The sequence below is a fragment of the Astyanax mexicanus genome, chromosome 20, assembly GCF_023375975.1.
Source record: "Astyanax mexicanus isolate ESR-SI-001 chromosome 20, AstMex3_surface, whole genome shotgun sequence".
Lineage (NCBI taxonomy): Eukaryota > Metazoa > Chordata > Actinopteri > Characiformes > Acestrorhamphidae > Astyanax > Astyanax mexicanus.
Window position 1 is genome coordinate 20,235,805 of NC_064427.1, and position 19,595 is coordinate 20,255,399.

Sequence of the window (19,595 nt, forward strand, 5' to 3'; positions counted from 1 at the left end):
GAACATGGAGATATCAGAACATCAAACTCGTCAGTCTTCATCTGATTATTCATTCATCGTTAGACCAAAGAAATGAAGAATTAAATAACTTGCTTTTATCCATTTTATAAAGAAATTGCACCAAAATACATGCTTTAAAAGTACTCTGGCGCATGCTCTCTGCAATTGCACTTACAGATCATCACCAAGTTTCACCGATTGCTTACACAGATTGTCTATTTCTGTTATAGAAGTCTTGCCCATAGAAAGGGAGACTGAAGTAAATGAACATAAACTTAGTCTAATATAAACACTAAAATATTCTATAAACTGCTTTAGAAGAAACACACATCAATGGAAGAACGCTTCTCTAAATACCTTTTGTACATAGTGTTCTGACCTATTTCATGATATTTACCCTTTTAAAGGCTTTTTTTGGTACATCGAATTTATATTTTTACCTTTTAAAAGTGAATAAAATGCTCCCAGTCAGAGCTGGTCAGTTGGAAGTACAGCCTCTGCACTTGGGGGTTAGCTGAACGTGCTCCAGCTGACCCTGTATTCACACAACCATGATTTTATCATCTTTGTGCCAGATGATTTATGACACCGCAGTGACGAATTAAATCACTGGCTCCAAATTCCTCGGACGAGCTGCGGACGCCGGGTGTGAGATCCGTGGCTTCTTCTCGCTGAACTTTATGATCCTACCAGCATTTCATCCTCATTAGAAGAGGAGCTTATTTACTGTATATTTCCAAATGTTTGTAGAGACCTTTCCTAATAAATGCTGCATTACACTACTTTAAGTTGCAACTGTGCGCACACAGCAGATCTAGGCTCTGTTGAGAAGTACTGCCAATAGAATAAGACTGTCTGGAGCAGATACACCATCACAATTAACCTATTGGCATCATGCTTATTCTAATGCCGGACATGGGCTATAAAGAGAGGTATAAAAAGAATGAAGGGGCTTTCATGCAGCTTGCCATCAGTTGCCAGAGCCCTGAGAGAGCACAGTTGGCCTTGCTTGTATACAGTAAATGGAGCTCTTTCTCCTCATCACTCCAAAGGTTGATGTGGATCAGCACAAGGCTGCGTCTGTGAGCTGGTGTATCAGAATCGAGTCGCTGCACTTTCCTCCGAGCGTTAGCACAGTGATGCTACTCAAAAAATGCTGCAGCAGTTCAAAAAGAGGCGGAGTCTGACATCACATCACAAAAAAAGAGAATGATGGGGCTCCATCTAGTACCTTTAGGATAAGTTTAAATGAGTTGAGGATAATGTGGGATGGTGATCATCAAAAAGCTTGACCTCATTAAATTCTCGTCACTTTCTTAAGTATTAATGTTTTTTTTTATATATATAATAATTTAGGGCATTTAATTATTTTATTTAGTGCTTTTCATAAAAATACCAAGCTAATTAAGTCCTATGTCTAAAATTACCTGGCCACCCTGGTATAACTAAGGGCCATACGTATTCAGCACACACTGACACATTCTAATGATGAGCCTCTACTGACCCCTCTTAGCTCTCAGTCACCAAAATACACAACAATAACAGCAGACTGCAGCTGTGGTACAGTATTTAATGGTTCTTTTATTGAGAACAGTACACTCCTCGTTTACTTCTGTGGTGGACAACACGACTCCAGGCACAGGCGTTCCCCCCTCTACCCAGCATCCTCCGCATCATTCCTCTGAAGCTGTGGACAGAACATTTCACCCTGTTAAAACAGTGGTGGAAACGGGCACATACACTCCGTGCAAAACATGTTTATGAAATTTTGAGCCATTATTGCCAACAATTTGGAACCCTTTAGCACTGGCAAGGAAGGGGTAGGGGTGGTAATCGCCCCCCTTTGGTACCACCATGGTTGAAAAAGCATCACTAAAGTGCCCTCTAGAGTGGCAAAAATAAGACAGAGTGTCCTTCTGGAAAGAAAACTAATTGAGTACCCCATTTTACAATAAATGAGTGCCATCTTAAAGTGCCATTCTGCCCTTCCAGTAGTAAAGGGTGCCATTATGCAGTTCCTTCTATGTCACCTCTACTGGACAGTGTCCTGAATGGGAGTGCAAAGCGATTAGAAGGTACTTCATAACAGCACTCTCTACTACTAGATGGGCACTCATAGGTGGCACCATAGCAGGCACTTGATCACTTTTCTTCCACATCAATGGCAGCCAATAGGACACTTTGTCTCTTTTTTTAACAGTCTAAGGGGCACTTTAGCAATGTTTATCAACCATAAGGGCACTAAGGGAGGCGACTGCCCCCCCCTGCCCACCACTTTGAGTCAGCCAGTGTCACCCATTAATGATAAATATATAAAAAAAACCTCCATAGCACCACAGCAGGCACTTGATCACTTCTCTTCCACATCACTTGAGGTAAATAGAGCACTTTGTCTCTTTATTAACCATAAGAGCACCAAGGGAGGCGATTGCCCCCGCTGCCCCCCACTTTGAGTCAGTCCCTGTCACTCATTAATGATATCCAGTGTTCAGGAAGTCGTTATCCTCTTACAGCACTCCGTCACCGTGCACTCCTACACTCCTACACTAAGGCTTTACAGCTTTAACCAGGTGAGACACCTGAGCCCCCGCAGCAGATGCTCTGAACGGCCGCAAGCAGACCTGTTGACGCGCCGCCGCTCCTTCGCTAAGCCCGAGCGTGCTCTGTGACAATGCATCTCCGCTCCAAAAATAAGGCAGGACAAAAGCAGGCGAGATAAATCAAGGCGAGCGGAGCAGCTGGGGCCGCGTGATTGCGCTGGCCTGGATATCTGGCCCAGATTCGCTGCAATAACGTCGCTGAAACCACCAGATCAAACTGGCCTGGAGGAGAAAGAAGCTGTTTATGATCCTAATATAAAATCTCGGACAATGTGTAACTAGCCTCTTCTAAAAACACGCAAAGAAAAACACTCTGTTTGTGATGAACTGTAGGAACTCCAGAGCTCCAGGAACGCTGCTACTGTCCACCCGACTGTCCAAATATTTATGGACACCCTTTATAACGAATGCTGCATGCTGATACTTTAAGTTAATAGTAAGGGTAAAAGCAAAGGTTTACAATAAGCGTACATTAATAAACAGTACTTACAACAGTAATTAACATGGTTAAACTAATTAGTATATGATGGTTATCAGTTAAGATATTATTAAAGCAGCAGTTCTTAAGATTTTTTCCTTTAAATTGAAAGTCCCTTTTGCTACCATTCATGCAAAGCCACATACAAAACCACCCAAAAGTTTGGACACAGCTTTTCATTCTAAATAATATTAAAGTCACCCAGACTATGAAGGAACACAAACTTGGGTCGGGTCAGGCCCTGTTTTTTAATGCTATTTTTTTTCATATATAAAGCTATGGCATGATAATCACAGTAAGTGATTCTAGTACAGTGAAGTATAGTAAAGTAACAAATCAAACTGTGCTTTAAATAAAATGTTGCACAAGTTGCAATATTATTATCACTATTATTATATAACAGTTTATAGTGCAGAATTTTGGGCCCGATCTAAGCTCTAACGTAACTCTGATGATCTTATCCTGTGCAACAAAGGAAAATCTTGCTCTTCCTTTCCTGGGGTGTTCCTGATGCGTGCCAGTTCCATCATAACAAACATTTTGAATGGGCTTTTTTTTACAACTACACTTGAAGTTCTTAAAATTCTTTTTTTTTTCGGATTGACTCATTTTTTCTAAAAATCATTTTTTTCTTTACTTAGTTGAGTAGTTTAACATTACTCAAATAGGGCTATTCACTGTATACCAACTCTTGACGAGTTCAGCACAGCTGTTAATTGAAAGCCTGAATTCCAGGTGATTCTACCTCATAAAGCTGACTGAGAAAATCCAGCAGAGATGTGTAAAGCTGATCATCTAAGCAAGAGGAGCTACATAATTGTTCCGACAGATATTCTGTCAAGTATCTTTAATTAATGTCAAGGCAAGTTAAGAGGCTTTTATTGTCATTACATCTGAGTACAGGTACACAGTGCAATGAAACTACATCCCTCCAGAACCATACTACCCTTATTGTAAAGTTTTACTCGTTAAAGTAGTGAATAAAATATTGGATAAGAAATTGTGCTGTACCAATTAAATTGCTCACACCAATGTGAGTCTAAAAGTCTAAATCTAGTATAAAGTCCTCTCTGAACAGTAGAGACAGTTACTCCAACAAAAGGAGGATAAACTCATTGGAAAAAAACCTTGATTTAAATATGCATCCCATGACTTTTGTCCATATAGTATACTGTATGTAGGTGCTAACCTCAGTATTAGAGATTATACATTGGGGCCACCAACAACTAACACTTGTATAAGTTGTGAGGTGTTATCTAGTGATAATACGGGTCATTGTGCTCATGATGGTAAGGCCAGGTGAATTATGGGAGTTGTAGTGAGGTCTGATAGGGGTTGCAGATGGCTGAAGACCCTGTCCACATATCCACCCACAGGTCAGCACAGAGTTTTTTTTTTTTTTTTTTTTTTTTTTAGCTTCCATCGGACATGGACAAAAGTCATGAGACACTATGGGATACTAGCTCCTTTCCACTGATCCTGCTAATAAACGAGCTCCTCCCGATGTGATCTGGGTGTGTTAGAGCAGTGGAAACAGCAGCATGCATTAGTATAGAGGTTCTCCAGAACCAGAACCGAGAGTCGCTGGTTTAGATGGTGCAGTAAACAGTAATCAGTGATCAGGTGAGCCGGATTAGAGCTGGAGCCGGGCTGAGCCCCCCATCATTACACTAAACAGCTACCTGCTGCGTGTCCCACCCCGTCTTCAGCCTCATCATCTGTGGAAACAAGGCAAACACAAACCGATCAGCTACATAAATACATAGTAGTGTAAAACAAACCATAATATATTTTATATTTTACATTCTTTACAAATCTTGGCTGCATTTTCTCAGTCAGCTTTATAAGGTAGAGTCACCTAGAATTCAGGTTTTCAGTTAACAGCTGTGCTGAACTCATCAAGAGTTAATTACTTAAATTTCTTGCCTCTTAATAAAGTGTTTGAGAGCATCAGTTGTAAAGTAGTGTAGATGTAGAGTTGCTATACAGTGAATAGAGCTATTTGAGTAATGTTCTAATCCAGATTATGAGAAGCAAGAACAACTCAACTTAATAAAGAAAAAATACGTTAAGAGAAAATGAAGGTCAGTCAATCAAAAAAAAGAAGAATGTCAAAAATGTTATAATGATGAAACTGGCACTCATCAGGAGCACCCCAGTACATGATAAGTTCATCAGTGTTACCAGCCTCAGAAACCTTTAGAAAGTTAACAGCTCCCCAGATAAGAGCATCTAAATGCTTCTTCACAGAGTATTTTGGTTTGTTTAACACTTTTAATTTACTACATGATTCCTTATGAGTTCCTTCATAGTCTGGATCATGTCACTTTTAATTTATAATGTAGGAAAAAAAACTGACATTTATTCACATACTATATATGCATACATGTTTTTATCTACCATATAGCATAGGTCACATTAAAATATATGGGTCATATGTGTGATTTACACAGTATGCATACATGTATGTCCAATATAGAATACTATCTACTAAATACTATGTATGTACATATGTTTGATTATATGATTAATGAATGTGCATTGATGGCAATATAAGATATATCCCTTTAAAAAAATGGAGGTACAAGGTTTTTGAGAAAACAACAAAGACAATCGGCCTTGCTATAACAGTAATGTATATCTACAGTAATGTAGCCAACCTTAATGTTGATCAGTTCAGTTCCTCATTCTCATTTTTATAGAACATATAAAACTCTGGAAAAATAAGAGAGCACTTAAAAATTATGAGTTATTTTGATTTTACAAGCCATCAAACCAAACTGAACTGCTTGAATTTTTGCACCAGGAGTAAAGGCATAAAGTTACCCAAAAGCAGTGTGTAAGACTGGTGGAGGAGAACATGCCAAGATGCATGAAATGAATGAAAATGTGATTAAAAACCAGGGTTATTCCACTAAATATTGATTTCTGAAAGCTATGCCTCTTTTTTGTTATTTAAGCCATTTCTTATTTTTTTGCAAATAAGTGCTCTAAGTGACTAAATTCAGAAACTGAAGTGGTCTTTTAATTTTTTTTCAGAGCTGTATATATTATCTTAATTATTAAAGTAATAAAGAAAAAATCCTAAAGTGGATAGTACATTTAGGAGATGTTACATTTAGAAATAACAAAGACATTTCGTATAAAATGTGTGGGAAAAGCAGTATTTAAGGATTTACTCACATATTTACTCTCAGATTACCAACACGTCATGTGAACTAAACCAGGGAGTCTAAACTCTGGCATCTGAGTGTGTTCTGTATACAGTAATTACTGTATAATTTATAGTGTTTACTAAATAATACTGTATACCACCACACTAATACTTAATTACCCTGCATTATACATAATACTGATAATACCTAAAGACTGGAAGACTTAAGAGTAAAGCTGGGGGTTATGTGCTGCTAAATTACAGGGTAAAAAAGCTATTATCTCCAGCCCGCTGTCCCACTATTACTCTCTCTATGTCTGTTACTGCTGTGCTGTTCTTTATCTGACTCAGACCTGCTGAAGGGGGATAATGTGGGGATCAGGCTGGACGTACCCATTTTTCTGTCCTCCTTCGCTTCCCGTTGCTCTGAAACACAGAAACAGCAGAAGCTTAACCCACAGACAGACAGACAGACAGACAGACTCTCAGCAGCAGCAGCAGCAGCTTCAGACCTACTTATGTAAATAGCAACGTTTGATTAGCTAAATTTGGTCGAGACGAGTAAACTTTCCTGTTTTTCTCTGAGGTTTTTTGTTTTTGCTGTTTTTTTATTATGTGTGTCACAAAAACAGAACACAGAGTTCACAGGAACAGTTCACCACTTTTACACACTTTCACCAATGTCATTGATTCACTGATGTATACTGAACCAGAGTGTGACCCACTTCATTATAGCTCTTATTTGCAGACTCCGACCGAGACACTGACTTATTTACCCTGAAAAGTGGGACAGAATTTAGGCCGCAGTTTATCATCAGAAATTTAGCTTTAATATGAATCATGTAGTAATTTAAATACAGTATATACTGAATTTAATATGAATCACAATCACATTTTTTAGAGACTTACATAAACCATGATCTGCTCAGATATTAATATGAATCAATTAATGATTCGTTCAAACATTGACATTGACATGGATCATTGAGTGGTTTACTCAGATATTAATATGAATCAATATTAGTGGGTTATTCAGATTTTGGTATGAATCAATTAGTGATGTATTTAAGGATGTATTGGTATGAATCGTTTAATAATTTAGCAAACTATTTAAATGAATCAATTAGTGGCTTACTAAAATTTACATATGGTTATTCAGGTTTTGGTATGAATCATTTAGTGATTCACTCAGATATTGAAATGAATCATTTAGTGATTCACTCAGATATTGAAATGAATCATTTAGTGATTTACTCAGATACTGATATGAATCAATTATTGATTTACTCAGATATTAATATGAATCATTTAGTCATTTACACAGATATTGATATGAATCATTTAGTGATTTACTCAGATATTGATGAGTCATTTAGTAATTCACTCAGATATTGAAATTAATCATTCAGTAATTTACTCATATTATTTATACGAATAATTTAGTTGCTTACTATTTGTTTATATAAATCATTTAGTACTTCACTCAGATACTGATATAAATTGTTTAGTAATTTATTCAGCTATTGATATGAATTGCTTTTTGATTTAAGAAAGTGTATATACATCAGTTAAGTAATTTCTGATAATCTGATAAGAATGATGCAATAGGATGCACAATTTATTGTGTGAACAGGAGGTAAACAGGGACGATTCATCATTTCTTACAGTTTGACCCACAGTATCCTAAACCCGAGGGTGACCTTCTTCATTACTGTTCTTATCTGCTGACTCGGGCGACACGCTGACTTATTTACTGTAAGTGGGACTGAAGTGGGACAGAATTTAGGCCAGCGTTTGGTGTGTACACTAACACACTTCTTTTATGCTGATATTCAGGAATATTCCTCCCGCTGTGTTTTTATTGGCCTATATAAGTGTGTTAATCTGGCAGATCTTTAAATAGAGCTCAGACACTAAAGGGTTTTAAGAGCAGAGGAATTACAGGATCAGGGTTAAATAGATGACAGTCTGCTGCCCCCTATCTGAACAATACATTCAACTATTCCTGCTAATAGGCTAATAGTAGTTCACTGAGATTGATCTGAATCAATTACTGAAGTATTAATATGAATCAATTAGTGATTCAATTGGGTATTGATATGAATCAGTTACTGATTTTCTGAGATATTGATATGAATCAGTTACTGATACACAGGTCAATTAGTGATTTTCTGATGTATTGATACGAAAAATTTAATTGTTTACGAGTCGTGGATATGAATCAACTCATGATTTTTTGAGCTATTAATATAAATCAAGTTGATGATACACTGAGATGTGAAAAATGATTCACTCAAGGTACTAATATGAATCAATTCATGATTAAATGAAGTAGTGATGAATGAATCACTTTGATTAATATGATTCATTTAGTGATTTACTGAGACATTAACATGAATTATAAATCCATTTACTAATACAGTTTTCTTAAGGATTGATATAAATCAATTTGTGATTTACTAAAGCATTTACACAAATCAGTTATTTAGTGATTTTCTGATATATTGTGTAAAAAAAAAATTAACAATTCATGATTTAATGAAGTATTGATTAATGACTGAATTAGTGTTTTCCATGGTACTGATATGAATCATTTTTAATTTTTTGAGATATTGATATGTATCAATTTGTGATTTACTTAAGTGTAGTTAGAAATCAATTATCAATTGATCTGAATGAAGCATAAATGCGTTAATATGAGTCAATTAGTTAATTTTTTATGATGTGAGGACTTTAGTGATGCTAAAGTAATGGTTAAATACTGCCCTCTATTGGATTATAAAAGCATTATCTCCTCATCTGACCCACTTTCTGTCAGTTTTGAGGAAATAAAGCTGTTTTTTAGTTGAATTCAGAGCTGCATGACCGGATCAGCTGCTTTTGTTTATCTTACCGTGACTCTCAGCAGCTCCTTCCACTTCCGCTTCTGTCAGATCTGATATAAACCTACTGGTTAACCTCTGGCATCAACATGTGCTGAGAATTAAAGTGTTTTTAGACATTAACCAATAGAAAAAGCGCTTCTCTTACCATCAGCCTCCTCTTCTGGAGTCACATCTGCAGCCTCGGCCTCGTGCTCGTGCCTCTGCTCTGCAGCTTCTGCCTCATCTTCTCATGGGTCATTTTTTACATGAGAAATTATCAATTTATAAATGGAGAACAGATCAATACTGAAATTAAATGAACAGGTTCTGAGAAATAAGAAAACAGCAGCGTGTGAAACAAAAGTGAATCTTACCCTCTAACTCCTCTCTTTCAGCCTCTGTAAAGAAACGATTAGAAATATATGGTATATAGTATATTTTGATATATACATTTTGAGTGTATATACCACTGATAATCCTGCATATACATCAATTTACTTAATTAATAGTTTGTCATTTTTTAACAGGAGATAAAAAAAAGGACAGAACGTTTCTTACCCAGGTAGGTTTCATCCTCTATAATCACGCCCTCTGTAAGTGAAATTGGACACTGAATTAATATCTAAAAATCTCTAAAAAAGCTTTAATTTCAGGATTAATATCAATATTGTCACCTTCCTAAAATTATATATACAGATCTGAAAAAATATTAAGAGAGCACTTCAGTTTCTGAATCAGTTTCTCTGATTTTGCTATTTAAAGGTTTATGTTTGATTAAAATAAACATTGTTATTTTATTGTATAAACTACAGACATTTCTCCCAAATTTCAAATAAAAATATTGTGATTTAGAGCATTTTTTTGCAGAAAATGAGAAATGGCTGAAATAACAAAAAAGATGCAGAGCTTTCAGACCTCAAATAATGCAATATTGTAAATATTTTATGCCATTTGTGTCGCAGTATAGTTTTAACTATACATTCTGAGCATTAAATTAGATGAAAAGAAGGAATACAGTAATTAAAGTACCTCTCTGTCCGAGAGCATCCCTCTCTTCGTCTGCCTCCATTGATGCAGAAAGCACTAAACCTAAAACAGAACATGTTTAGAATTTGTGTTTATGATAAAAGTTTATTAGTGTTAACAATAATGAAATTTCCAAATCAGTGTTTCTAAAAACACAATATTTAAATAAGTGTTTTATAATTAGAATAACACAAATTGTATTACACATACGTTTTTTTATATACAAGCTTTAAATGAGTCTTTTCTAAAAAAAAAACAAGTTCATCAGCATTTTTCATAATAAAAGTTTACAATTAGTATTTACAACAAATTTAGGTTTCTGACAGTACAATATTTAAATTAATGTTTTATAATTAAAATAAAAGTTAGGACAAAGGTCATTATACATAATGGTGTTTTTACATATTACAAGCTTTGAAAACGTATTTTCCATAATAAAAGTATCAATAATATAAGTTTAAAATCATTGACTTTAAAAATTAAAGGATTATAAATTAAATCAAATTAGGATTTATTCTATAAAACAAATATATGTTATTACACATAATGGTGTTTTTACATAATACGAGCTTGTGATTTTTTAAATTAAAGTTTGTATTTTTTATTACAACACTTTAAAATTAGTCTAGGGGAAAGCAGTGGATAAATGATGGAGATTATTACCTTTTTGTCGAGGGCCGTAGTTTCCCTCAGCTGAGAAAAACAAAGTGTATAAGGAAGTATTTTAGTGAACAGTGAGCATCACATGTGTTTGAATAAAGAACAACAGATTAGATCAAATAAGAGAAAAAAAAATAAAGAAATAAAAGTACTTCTGTCTTCATCTGCCTCCAGAGATGCAGAGAGCACTGAGAAAACAGAGAAACATACATACAGTATATAATATGTATAATAATAATAATAATAATAATAATAAATCAATTTTATATAGCGCTTTTCTTGGTACTCAAAGCCGCTTTACAAAAACAATTTCACATACACACGTACAATTAGCACATGTATCAATGTTCATATGCAGACTTGAAAAGGTGGGTTTTGAGATGACGTTTGAAGGAGTGCAGGGACTCAGAGTTTCGAATGGTAAGGGGGAGGGAGTTCCATAGGGTGGGGGCAGCGACGGCAAAGGCCCTGTCCCCACGGGTCCGGTATTTGGTGGAGGTAGTTTGGGTGAGGAGGTTAACGTCAGCAGAGCGGAGTTGTCGGGCGGGGGAGTGGCGGTGAAGGAGGTCAGACAGGTATGGGGGGGCGAGGTTGTTAAGGGCTTTATAGGTGATAAGGAGGATCTTGAAATGTATGCGTTGTTTTATGGGAAGCCAATGGAGTTGACGGAGGACAGGGGTAATGTGCTGTCTGATGGGGGTGCGGGTGAGCAATCGAGCAGCAGAGTTCTGGACATATTGGAGTTTTTGAAGAGCAGTAGAGGGGAGACCATACAGGATGCTATTGCAGTAGTCGAGTCTGGAGGTGATAAAGGCATGAATTAATGTCTCTGCAGCAGGAGTGGGAAGAGTGGGTCGCAGGCGTGCAATATTGCGTAAGTGAAAGAAGGATGTTTTAACTATGTGGTTGATGTGTGATTTGAAGGAAAGTGTAGGGTCCAAATAGATTCCGAGGTTTCTGACAAGTGGGGAAGGAGTGACAGAGTGACCGTCAATACAGAGAGTGAAATTTTGACAGGTGGAGAGGCTGGATTTTGGACCAAAGATAATAATCTCCGTTTTATTACTGTTTAGTTTGAGAAAATTATGGTTCATCCAGTCTTTGATATCCATGAGGCAGCAAGTGAGGGTGGAGAGGATGGCAGGGGAGATGGTTTTAGTGGTGATGTAGAGCTGGATATCATCAGCGTAACAGTGGAATTTTAGCCCATGGCGGCGGATGATATGTCCAAGAGGAAGCATGTACAGAGTGAAGAGAATGGGGCCCAAAACTGAACCTTGAGGAACACCGTGTAGAACCGGGGTAGTGTGGGATTTGTGTTGATTGATGGTGATGTAATGGAATCTGTCAGACAGATAGGATTTGAACCAGGAGAGGGCGGTGTTGGTGATGCCAATGGATTCTAGACGGTTTAGAAGAATGGAGTGATTTACCGTATCGAAGGCAGCACTGAGGTCAAGGAGGAGGAGGATGGTGAGAGAACCAGAATCAGAGGAAAGCAGGAGATCATTCGTAACTTTGAGTAGGGCCGTTTCAGTGCTGTGGTGGGTGCGAAAACCAGATTGGAAAGTTTCATACAGGTTATTTGAGAGAAGGTGGATCTTAAGTTGATTTGCAACGGCTCTTTCCAGTAGTTTTGACAGAAAAGTGAGGTTTGAGATAGGTCGGTAGTTGTTCGGATCCTCGGGGTCAAGACCAGGTTTTTTGAGGAGAGGAGTGATGGCCGCAAGTTTGAGAGGTAACGGGACTATCCCAGAGGTGAGGGAGGAGTTTATAATGTCAATAATGAGTGGAGCAAGGGGGGTGAGGCAGTCTTTGATAAGCTGAGATGGCATGGGGTCCAGGGGAGAAGTAGAGGATTTCATAGTGGAAAGTATTTTGGAAAGGTCGAAAGAGGTTATGGGTGAAAAAGTTGATAGCCGAGTGTCAGATGGAGAAGAAAAAAAAAGCGTGGGCTCATGGTGTGGGGTAGTGGAGGTGGAGGATGCAAGCAGGTGGTGGATGGTTTCTACTTTTGAATTGAAAAATGTCAAAAGCGTATCACATTTCTCTGGGGTGATTGATGAAGAGGTGTTGTCATGGGGTTTAAAAAGCTTGTTTATGGTAGAGAACAGGGAGCGTGGATTTGAGGAACCAGAGTGAATAATGTTAGAGTAGTGAGTTGAGCGGGCTTTGTTTAGGACTAATTTGTAATGTTGCATGTGATCTTTGTAAGCGAGGGTATGGACAGTGAGACCAGTTTTCTTGCATAATCGTTCTAGCTGTCGGAGTTGTTTCTTGAGTTTATGAAGTTCTGGGGTGAACCATGGGGCTGAGTGGGTAAAAGTGACTGTTTTGGTTTTCCAAGGAGCTAGTGTATTGAGGGAGGTAGACAGAATGTTGTTGTAAGTGTTGACAAGGTCAACACAGAGTCTGGTAATCAGAATATTCATTATTTTTATAAGTTTCTTTTTTGTAATAAAAATTTTAAAATATTTGTTTTATAAATACAAAAAAAGTTAGATTTTTTTATTATAACACAAAAGTTATACATATACAATGTTTTTTTTTTACATATTACAAGCTTTGAAAAAATATTTTCTATAATAAAAGATTGTTTTAAATATTCAAAAAAAACTTTTTTATCATTAATGTTTTTAATAATATAAGATAAAATATAAAAGTTTGTTTAAAAATGTAGATTTTAGTGGAATTCTGTGTTTTTTGATAAAGTAAAGACTTTTAAATAATAAAAGTTTGGATTTTTTTTATAATTATAATATTATAATAATTATAATTATACTTTATATTATAATTATTACATATCATTTTATAAATATTATTTTAAAAAATGTAATAAAAGTCTGGAGTTTCTGAGTTTTTGGGAAATGTTTGCGTTTTTTAAGGGTTAAATTGAGGTAGGTGAGTGTAATAGTATAATAGGCTAATATACAGTATAAATGAGAAATATAAATATAGATGATAGAGATTATTACCTCCTTTCAGAGGGCCGTAGTTTCCCTCAGCTGAGGAAAAACAGTGGAGGTACATGGTGAACAACGTGCATCACTTGTGTATAGATAGATAAGCATCATCATAATATACATAATTAGGTTATTATTAAAGGAAGGAGTCAATATTTGTGCTTTTGTGTTGCAGTATAGGTGTAACAATACAATGTATGTAGGAATAAAGAGCATTACATTAGATGAAGGAGAGATAGAGTAATTAAAATACCTCTTTGTTTGAGAGCATCCCTCTCTTCATCTGCCTCCAGTGATGCAGAAAGCACTAAACCTAAAACATTGTGTTTATAAAACAAGTGTTTTATAGTTAGAATAACAAAGTTATTACACATACGTTTTTTATATTACAAGAGTCTTTTTTATAAAAAAAAGTTTAGCATTTTTTTCAATGAAAGTTCATATTATATTAGTGCTTACAATAAATCTATGTTTCCGACAAAACAATATTTAAAGCTGCACTAGGTAGGATTGAGATTTTGTGCTTGTGGGCTCCCCCTACAGTTACAGAGTGTAATAAATGTTTCAGGCGGATTAGTTTCTCTTTCTCGTTTTCTGGCTTTCACAGACATATTCGGTCTCTTTCCAGCTTCTTCCAGAGTGTTTGTATGTTAGTTTGTAAAGAATGAACCAGTAGTCCTTGTAGAACTGTTAGAACTAAAGGTCGGAAAGCAGGTCGCAGTTCTCGCGAGCGTTGGTCGTGGCCGCCTACGAAAATTACAGAGTCTGGTTTGAGCTCAGAGGAGCTCCGGCACAGACACGAGAGCACCGCTATTCCTCCTATTACACCTCAATGCAGCGCTGCCGTGAGTCTCAACCTGTAATTTTACTTCTTTAAAAAGATCAAAAATCAAGGAAATCCTACCTAGTGCTGCTTTAAATTAATGTTTTATAGTTAGAACAAAAGTAAAAATATATTTTTTAAAATATTTTTTAAAAGTATTATACATAATGGTGTTTTTACATATTACAAGCTTTCTACAAGTCTTTTCTATAATAAGGATTATTACCTCCTTTCCGAGGGCCGTAGTTTACCTCAGCTGAGGAAAAATAGTGAAGGTATATGGTGAACAACGTGCATCAATTTTGTATAGATATAGAACATTAGAATGAATTAGAATTAATAAAAAGTGAATAAATAAAGAATTAAATTACCTGTCTGGTCGAGTACATCCCTCTCTTCATCTGCCTCCAGCGATGCAGAGAGAACTGAAAATAACACAATCAGTACAGTCAGTTAATTACCGTATACACAATTTAGATTATTTCTATATTAACTAAAAATACTATGAAGGAACACATAAGGAATCATGTAGTAACTTAAAAGTGTTAAACAAACCAAAATACTCAACAGAGGACACTCTAGCTCTTCCTTTCCTGGGACAATGGTCCTGGTGTGCGACAGTTTCATCACTATAATGTTTTTGGTGGTATTTTTTTAGTGACTGAAATTTTTAGCTTTTGAAATTCCTTTTTTGGATTCACTGATTGGATTTTGGATTTCCTTGAATATATTTTTCTTTGCTTAGTTGAGTAGTTCTTGCTTCTTATAATCTGGATTAGAACATTACTCAAATAGAGCTATTCACTGTATACCTGTAACTCTACCTCTTCACAACTTTACACCTGATGCTCTTAAACTTTTTATAAAGAGACAAGAAATGTCATGTTTTTATTGTTTATCCCGATCCAGACAGGATTCGTTTTTTTCAGGGGGACGTCTGTGAAAAATATTTCACCCTTCTACATCCGGACTGCAATTGAAAAAAAAAAAAAACAGGAGGACCAGTGAGTTTTTTAGCTTTTTTTCTTGGTCAAGTGACATCACGTTCAGTAGCTCCTCCATTTCCACTCGCTGTTCTGTTTACTTGGATCTCCGTTTAAACAAGCGCCCAAAGTATAATTAGTGGACAAACAGCTATTTTATTAAACGCGAGGATCTGGACAGGACTCAAATTACTGGAGGACCATGGAGTTCAGAGAAAAACAGTAATTCAGCCTGTAATTTTCTCAGAGGATGTCTTAGAAAAACAAGTACATGGTTGTTCCAGACGGGAATAAAATCACAGAGGAAATTTCCTCAAAACCCCTTGCCAAATAGATGGAGATTGTCAGACTCAACATTTCAACTCTGTTTTATAACAAATAAATAAAACATTTTTATAGAAAAAAAATCTAATATTGTTTCGGGAAACTGAGGTGAGCGGGGCCTGTAGGCAGTGTGTAAAGGAAAGTGTAAAGTGTGTAAAGGCAGTAAGATCATATAGATGATGTACCTCTTTTCTGAGGGTGGGCATTCTCCTCTGCTGAGGACAGAAAGATAAAACAGTGGGGGATTTATTTGGAGAACAGTGTAATTATAATAATTATTATTATTATTATACTGTAATTTAGGACAGTGCACTAGGATATAACAGTACCTTTGCGATCGAGTGCTCCCTTCTTTCCCACGGCTTCCAGAGATGCAGAGAGAACTGAAAATAATGCAGACAGTACAGGATAAGGATTACAGTATAATGATTTATAGGGATGTACTGAATAATTGGCAAATGAGAATGTCTGGCAACCAAAAAAATGTATTAGAAAAAAGCAAAACAACACTTTTAAGTATTATTTCATTATCTTAACAGAGGAACAGCAACAGAACCAAACTTTCCATCCAGAGCGCACATGAAGAACCATCAGAGAGAGTCGACAAACGGCAGATTTAAGTTCATTTTTATACTCTACTTACAATTCAGCATCACTTATCACACTCGGTATCTGGTAACTCAGTCTGTTTTCAAACTGAAGGAAACTTTCAGTTGAGCTAAATTAAACATAGCATTTATAGTTAAATTTCTGGTGTCTTGGCAACGGAAAACACAGGTGCGCCACTGACTAAATACAACCTAGACAGACGTCAACATTGATGTAGCTGCACTGTTAAAATAGCAATTCGCCAAAGTAAGAGCTCACCTGACTCTTAAAGGGAATGATGAGTAAGTGACACTTTGATTGTTTTATTTGATGTTACGCCAAAAATTAACCACACCCATGATTAATTAAGATAATTAAATTAGTAAATGCCTTTTGTGAGTTTCGAGCCACGCAAGTTATACTTCTCCCGTCGTTACGATAGCAAAGACACACTGACACGTCCTAAATTTAAGCTACACGCTGGACGGTTAATGGCTTGCTTATAGATCACTAAAATTAGAGCCTGCAGCTCTAAATCTGTTGCTGCACAGTTTGTGTTACTCATCCTCTAGTCTTTCCTCAGAAAAATTTGATTTTTATGATTTTTATTTAAAATTTTGTGCCAAAAGTTTTCCACAATTGATGAAGCAGAAGCAACTGAGAGATTTCAGGAAAATGTAGCTAAATATTTTAGCAGTGAAATCCACAAAAAAATCTACAGAAAATCCACAGAAATCCAAACACTAATCATTTTCAAACAACTGTAAAGAATAACAAACCAACTATATTTACCAACAGATATTTGCTGTATTTTTTTCTGTTTAGAATTTTCAGCATACCCTTTTTTCTTTTAAATCTTACCATTCTGATTGCAGATTTATTTATTTTTTGTGTAAAACTTTTGTCACAAACAAACAACATTGAAATGTTTAAACATGGTGTGACTAGTGACTTTTTCTGGTATATTCTGGTATATATGTATTGTCAACTGTAAATTATTTAAACCAGGTGTAAGATGGTGATAAATCAAATTCAAATACCTGCTAATGTAATTTTTAAACAAATTAAGGCTGAAATTAAGAGACTGAGAACCATAGATCAAAGATATAAAAAAATGTTCTTGAAAAAAATATTGAGCATCAAATTTAGAAAAAATATATTAATATAAAAATAGATTGATATATATGTGGTATATTTTTTAATGTAACTGATCGTTTTGTTTGTAGTGAGTATGTGAAATGATATTATGTAATGTTTTCAGAAATACTTAAGTTTCTTTTGCAAAGTGAAATAATACTTCAATTAATCAATCAACCTTTATTTTTTTCATCCGGAAAAGTTTAAATTATGAAAACAAGCAACAATGTAAGATTTAATAAGAAAGAAATACAATAATTCAGAATAAAGAGATATGCAGACTTGCTAATTTGTAAAGCAATAAAACAAAGAGATAAATAATTAGAATAATAAAATATAAACACAATTTAAAATAATATAGGACTAAAATAAAACCAAAATGATAAAAAAAGGTAATTGATGGAACTTGGCCCCTATTTGACCTCTTTTCTTGAGAAAAAATTGTAGATCTGTCACTGCCCAGCTCTAATTATTAATAGCTGCTATAATAATTGGAGGAGGATAATATTAAAGTATGCAGAGAAACAGATACAGGACTGTAACAGTATTTAATTATTATTATTACTAAAGCACTATAAAAAAATCTCATTAATGATGTATAACAGGTGTAGAAGTTTATTCATTTATATGATATAAGTGCAATTATATCACTGTCAACTAATTAACACAGATAACAGTGTACTGATGTTCTTACCACTCTCCAACCCTGCAAATGCCAGTAAGACCAGTACAGAGACCCCGGCTCTCATCCTGGAGTGCTGAGTGGTGGTGGAGTGGTGGAGCGGTCAGTCCGGCTGTGGTGGAGTGGTGGTGGTACTGGTGGTGGATGGTCTGCTGGACTGGGCAGTGCCGGTCAGCTGGGCTCTTATACTGGGCAGGAAATCACATGTTTACATCCACAGGCCGGCACTTCCATTCCTACCTGCCAGAAGCTGGGCGGCACATCCCGGCCCGCGGACAGACGCCTATTATCTCCTCGCTGAATGACCATCATTGTGGCACCAGGTCAGATGTCCCATCACTTGGCGTGCCAGTGCCGAGGGTGTGTGTGTGTTTTACAGAGGAAATAACAATGTAAACAAACACACACACACCCACACACAATGCTGACTATTCAATATTATATAATTATATAATAGATATCAATTATACAATGATAACTGTGATATATCAAAACATTGTATTATATAAGATATACTAGTACGTTATTATACTGCTCTGGAAAAAATGAAAAAAAAAAAAAACCTCTGGAATATAATCAAGAGGAAGATGGATGATCACAAGCCATCAAACCAACCTGAACTGCTTGATTTTTTGCACCAGGAGTAAAGCAGCATGAAGTTATCCAAAAGCAGTGTGTAAGACTGGTGGAGGAGAACATGATGCCAAGATGCATGAAAACTGAGATTAAAACCCAGCGTTATTCCACCAAACATTGATTTCTGAACTCTTAAAACCTTATGAATATGAACATCTTTTCTTTGTATTATTTGAGGTCTGAAAGCTCTGCATCTTTTTATTGTTATTTCAGCCATTTCTCATTTTCTGCCAAGAAATGCTCCAAATGACAATATTTGTATTTGGAATTTGGGAGAAATGTTGTCTGTAGAACATATAGTACAGGTTCTGCTCTATTAACTGAGTTAGATTGTGATATAATACCCATATGATCACTATAGCAGAGTATTTATGATTTTTTATTCATTAGATTGTGACACAGCACCCATACTTTCACTATAGTATATCCTTTAGTGTATCCTTTAATTGAGTTAGATTGTGATACAGTACTAATACATTTAATATAGTACAGTTTTTGCTCTTTTAATTGAGTTATATTGGAATACAGTAACCATATTTTCACTTTAGTACAGTTTCTGCTCTTTTAAATGAGTTAGAGTGAAATGCAGTGCCCATACGTTTACTATAGTACAGTTTCTGCTATTTTGGTTGAGTTAGATTGTGATATAGTACCCATACTTTCACTATAGTATAGTT

The 19,595-nt window shown here is 35.8% G+C and overlaps 3 protein-coding genes across 8 annotated transcripts in view; 1 reads left to right on the plus strand and 2 right to left on the minus strand.

Moving 5' to 3' along the window:
- The window catches only part of kcnn2 (potassium calcium-activated channel subfamily N member 2), a 259,379-nt gene that overhangs the window by 176,484 nt on the left and 63,300 nt on the right, over positions 1-19,595 (plus strand). The window lies entirely within an intron of this gene.
- LOC103023969 (prenylcysteine oxidase 1) overlaps positions 1-19,595 on the minus strand; it is a 121,947-nt gene that overhangs the window by 75,959 nt on the left and 26,393 nt on the right. The window lies entirely within an intron of this gene.
- On the minus strand, positions 1,562-18,456 carry LOC103043360 (ribosome biogenesis protein BOP1 homolog). Of its 6 annotated transcripts, none has more exons than XM_049468338.1 (17): positions 18,295-18,456; positions 16,205-16,258; positions 16,061-16,087; positions 14,940-14,993; positions 14,795-14,824; positions 13,999-14,058; positions 13,758-13,787; positions 10,935-10,970; positions 10,786-10,815; positions 10,126-10,185; positions 9,655-9,687; positions 9,471-9,494; positions 9,263-9,340; positions 9,126-9,167; positions 6,626-6,658; positions 4,761-4,796; positions 1,562-1,687 (listed from the first exon to the last, which is right to left on the minus strand). In XM_049468338.1, exons 1-17 carry the CDS (start codon positions 18,347-18,349, stop codon positions 1,674-1,676), a joined length of 696 nt encoding a protein of 231 aa, XP_049324295.1. In that variant the 5' UTR covers positions 18,350-18,456; the 3' UTR covers positions 1,562-1,673. The 6 variants fall into 6 exon arrangements, with proteins under 6 accessions (XP_049324295.1, XP_049324294.1, XP_022536861.2 ...); XM_049468337.1 differs by having other exon boundaries at positions 16,061-16,090; XM_022681140.2 differs by lacking the exon at positions 9,471-9,494 and having other exon boundaries at positions 16,061-16,090.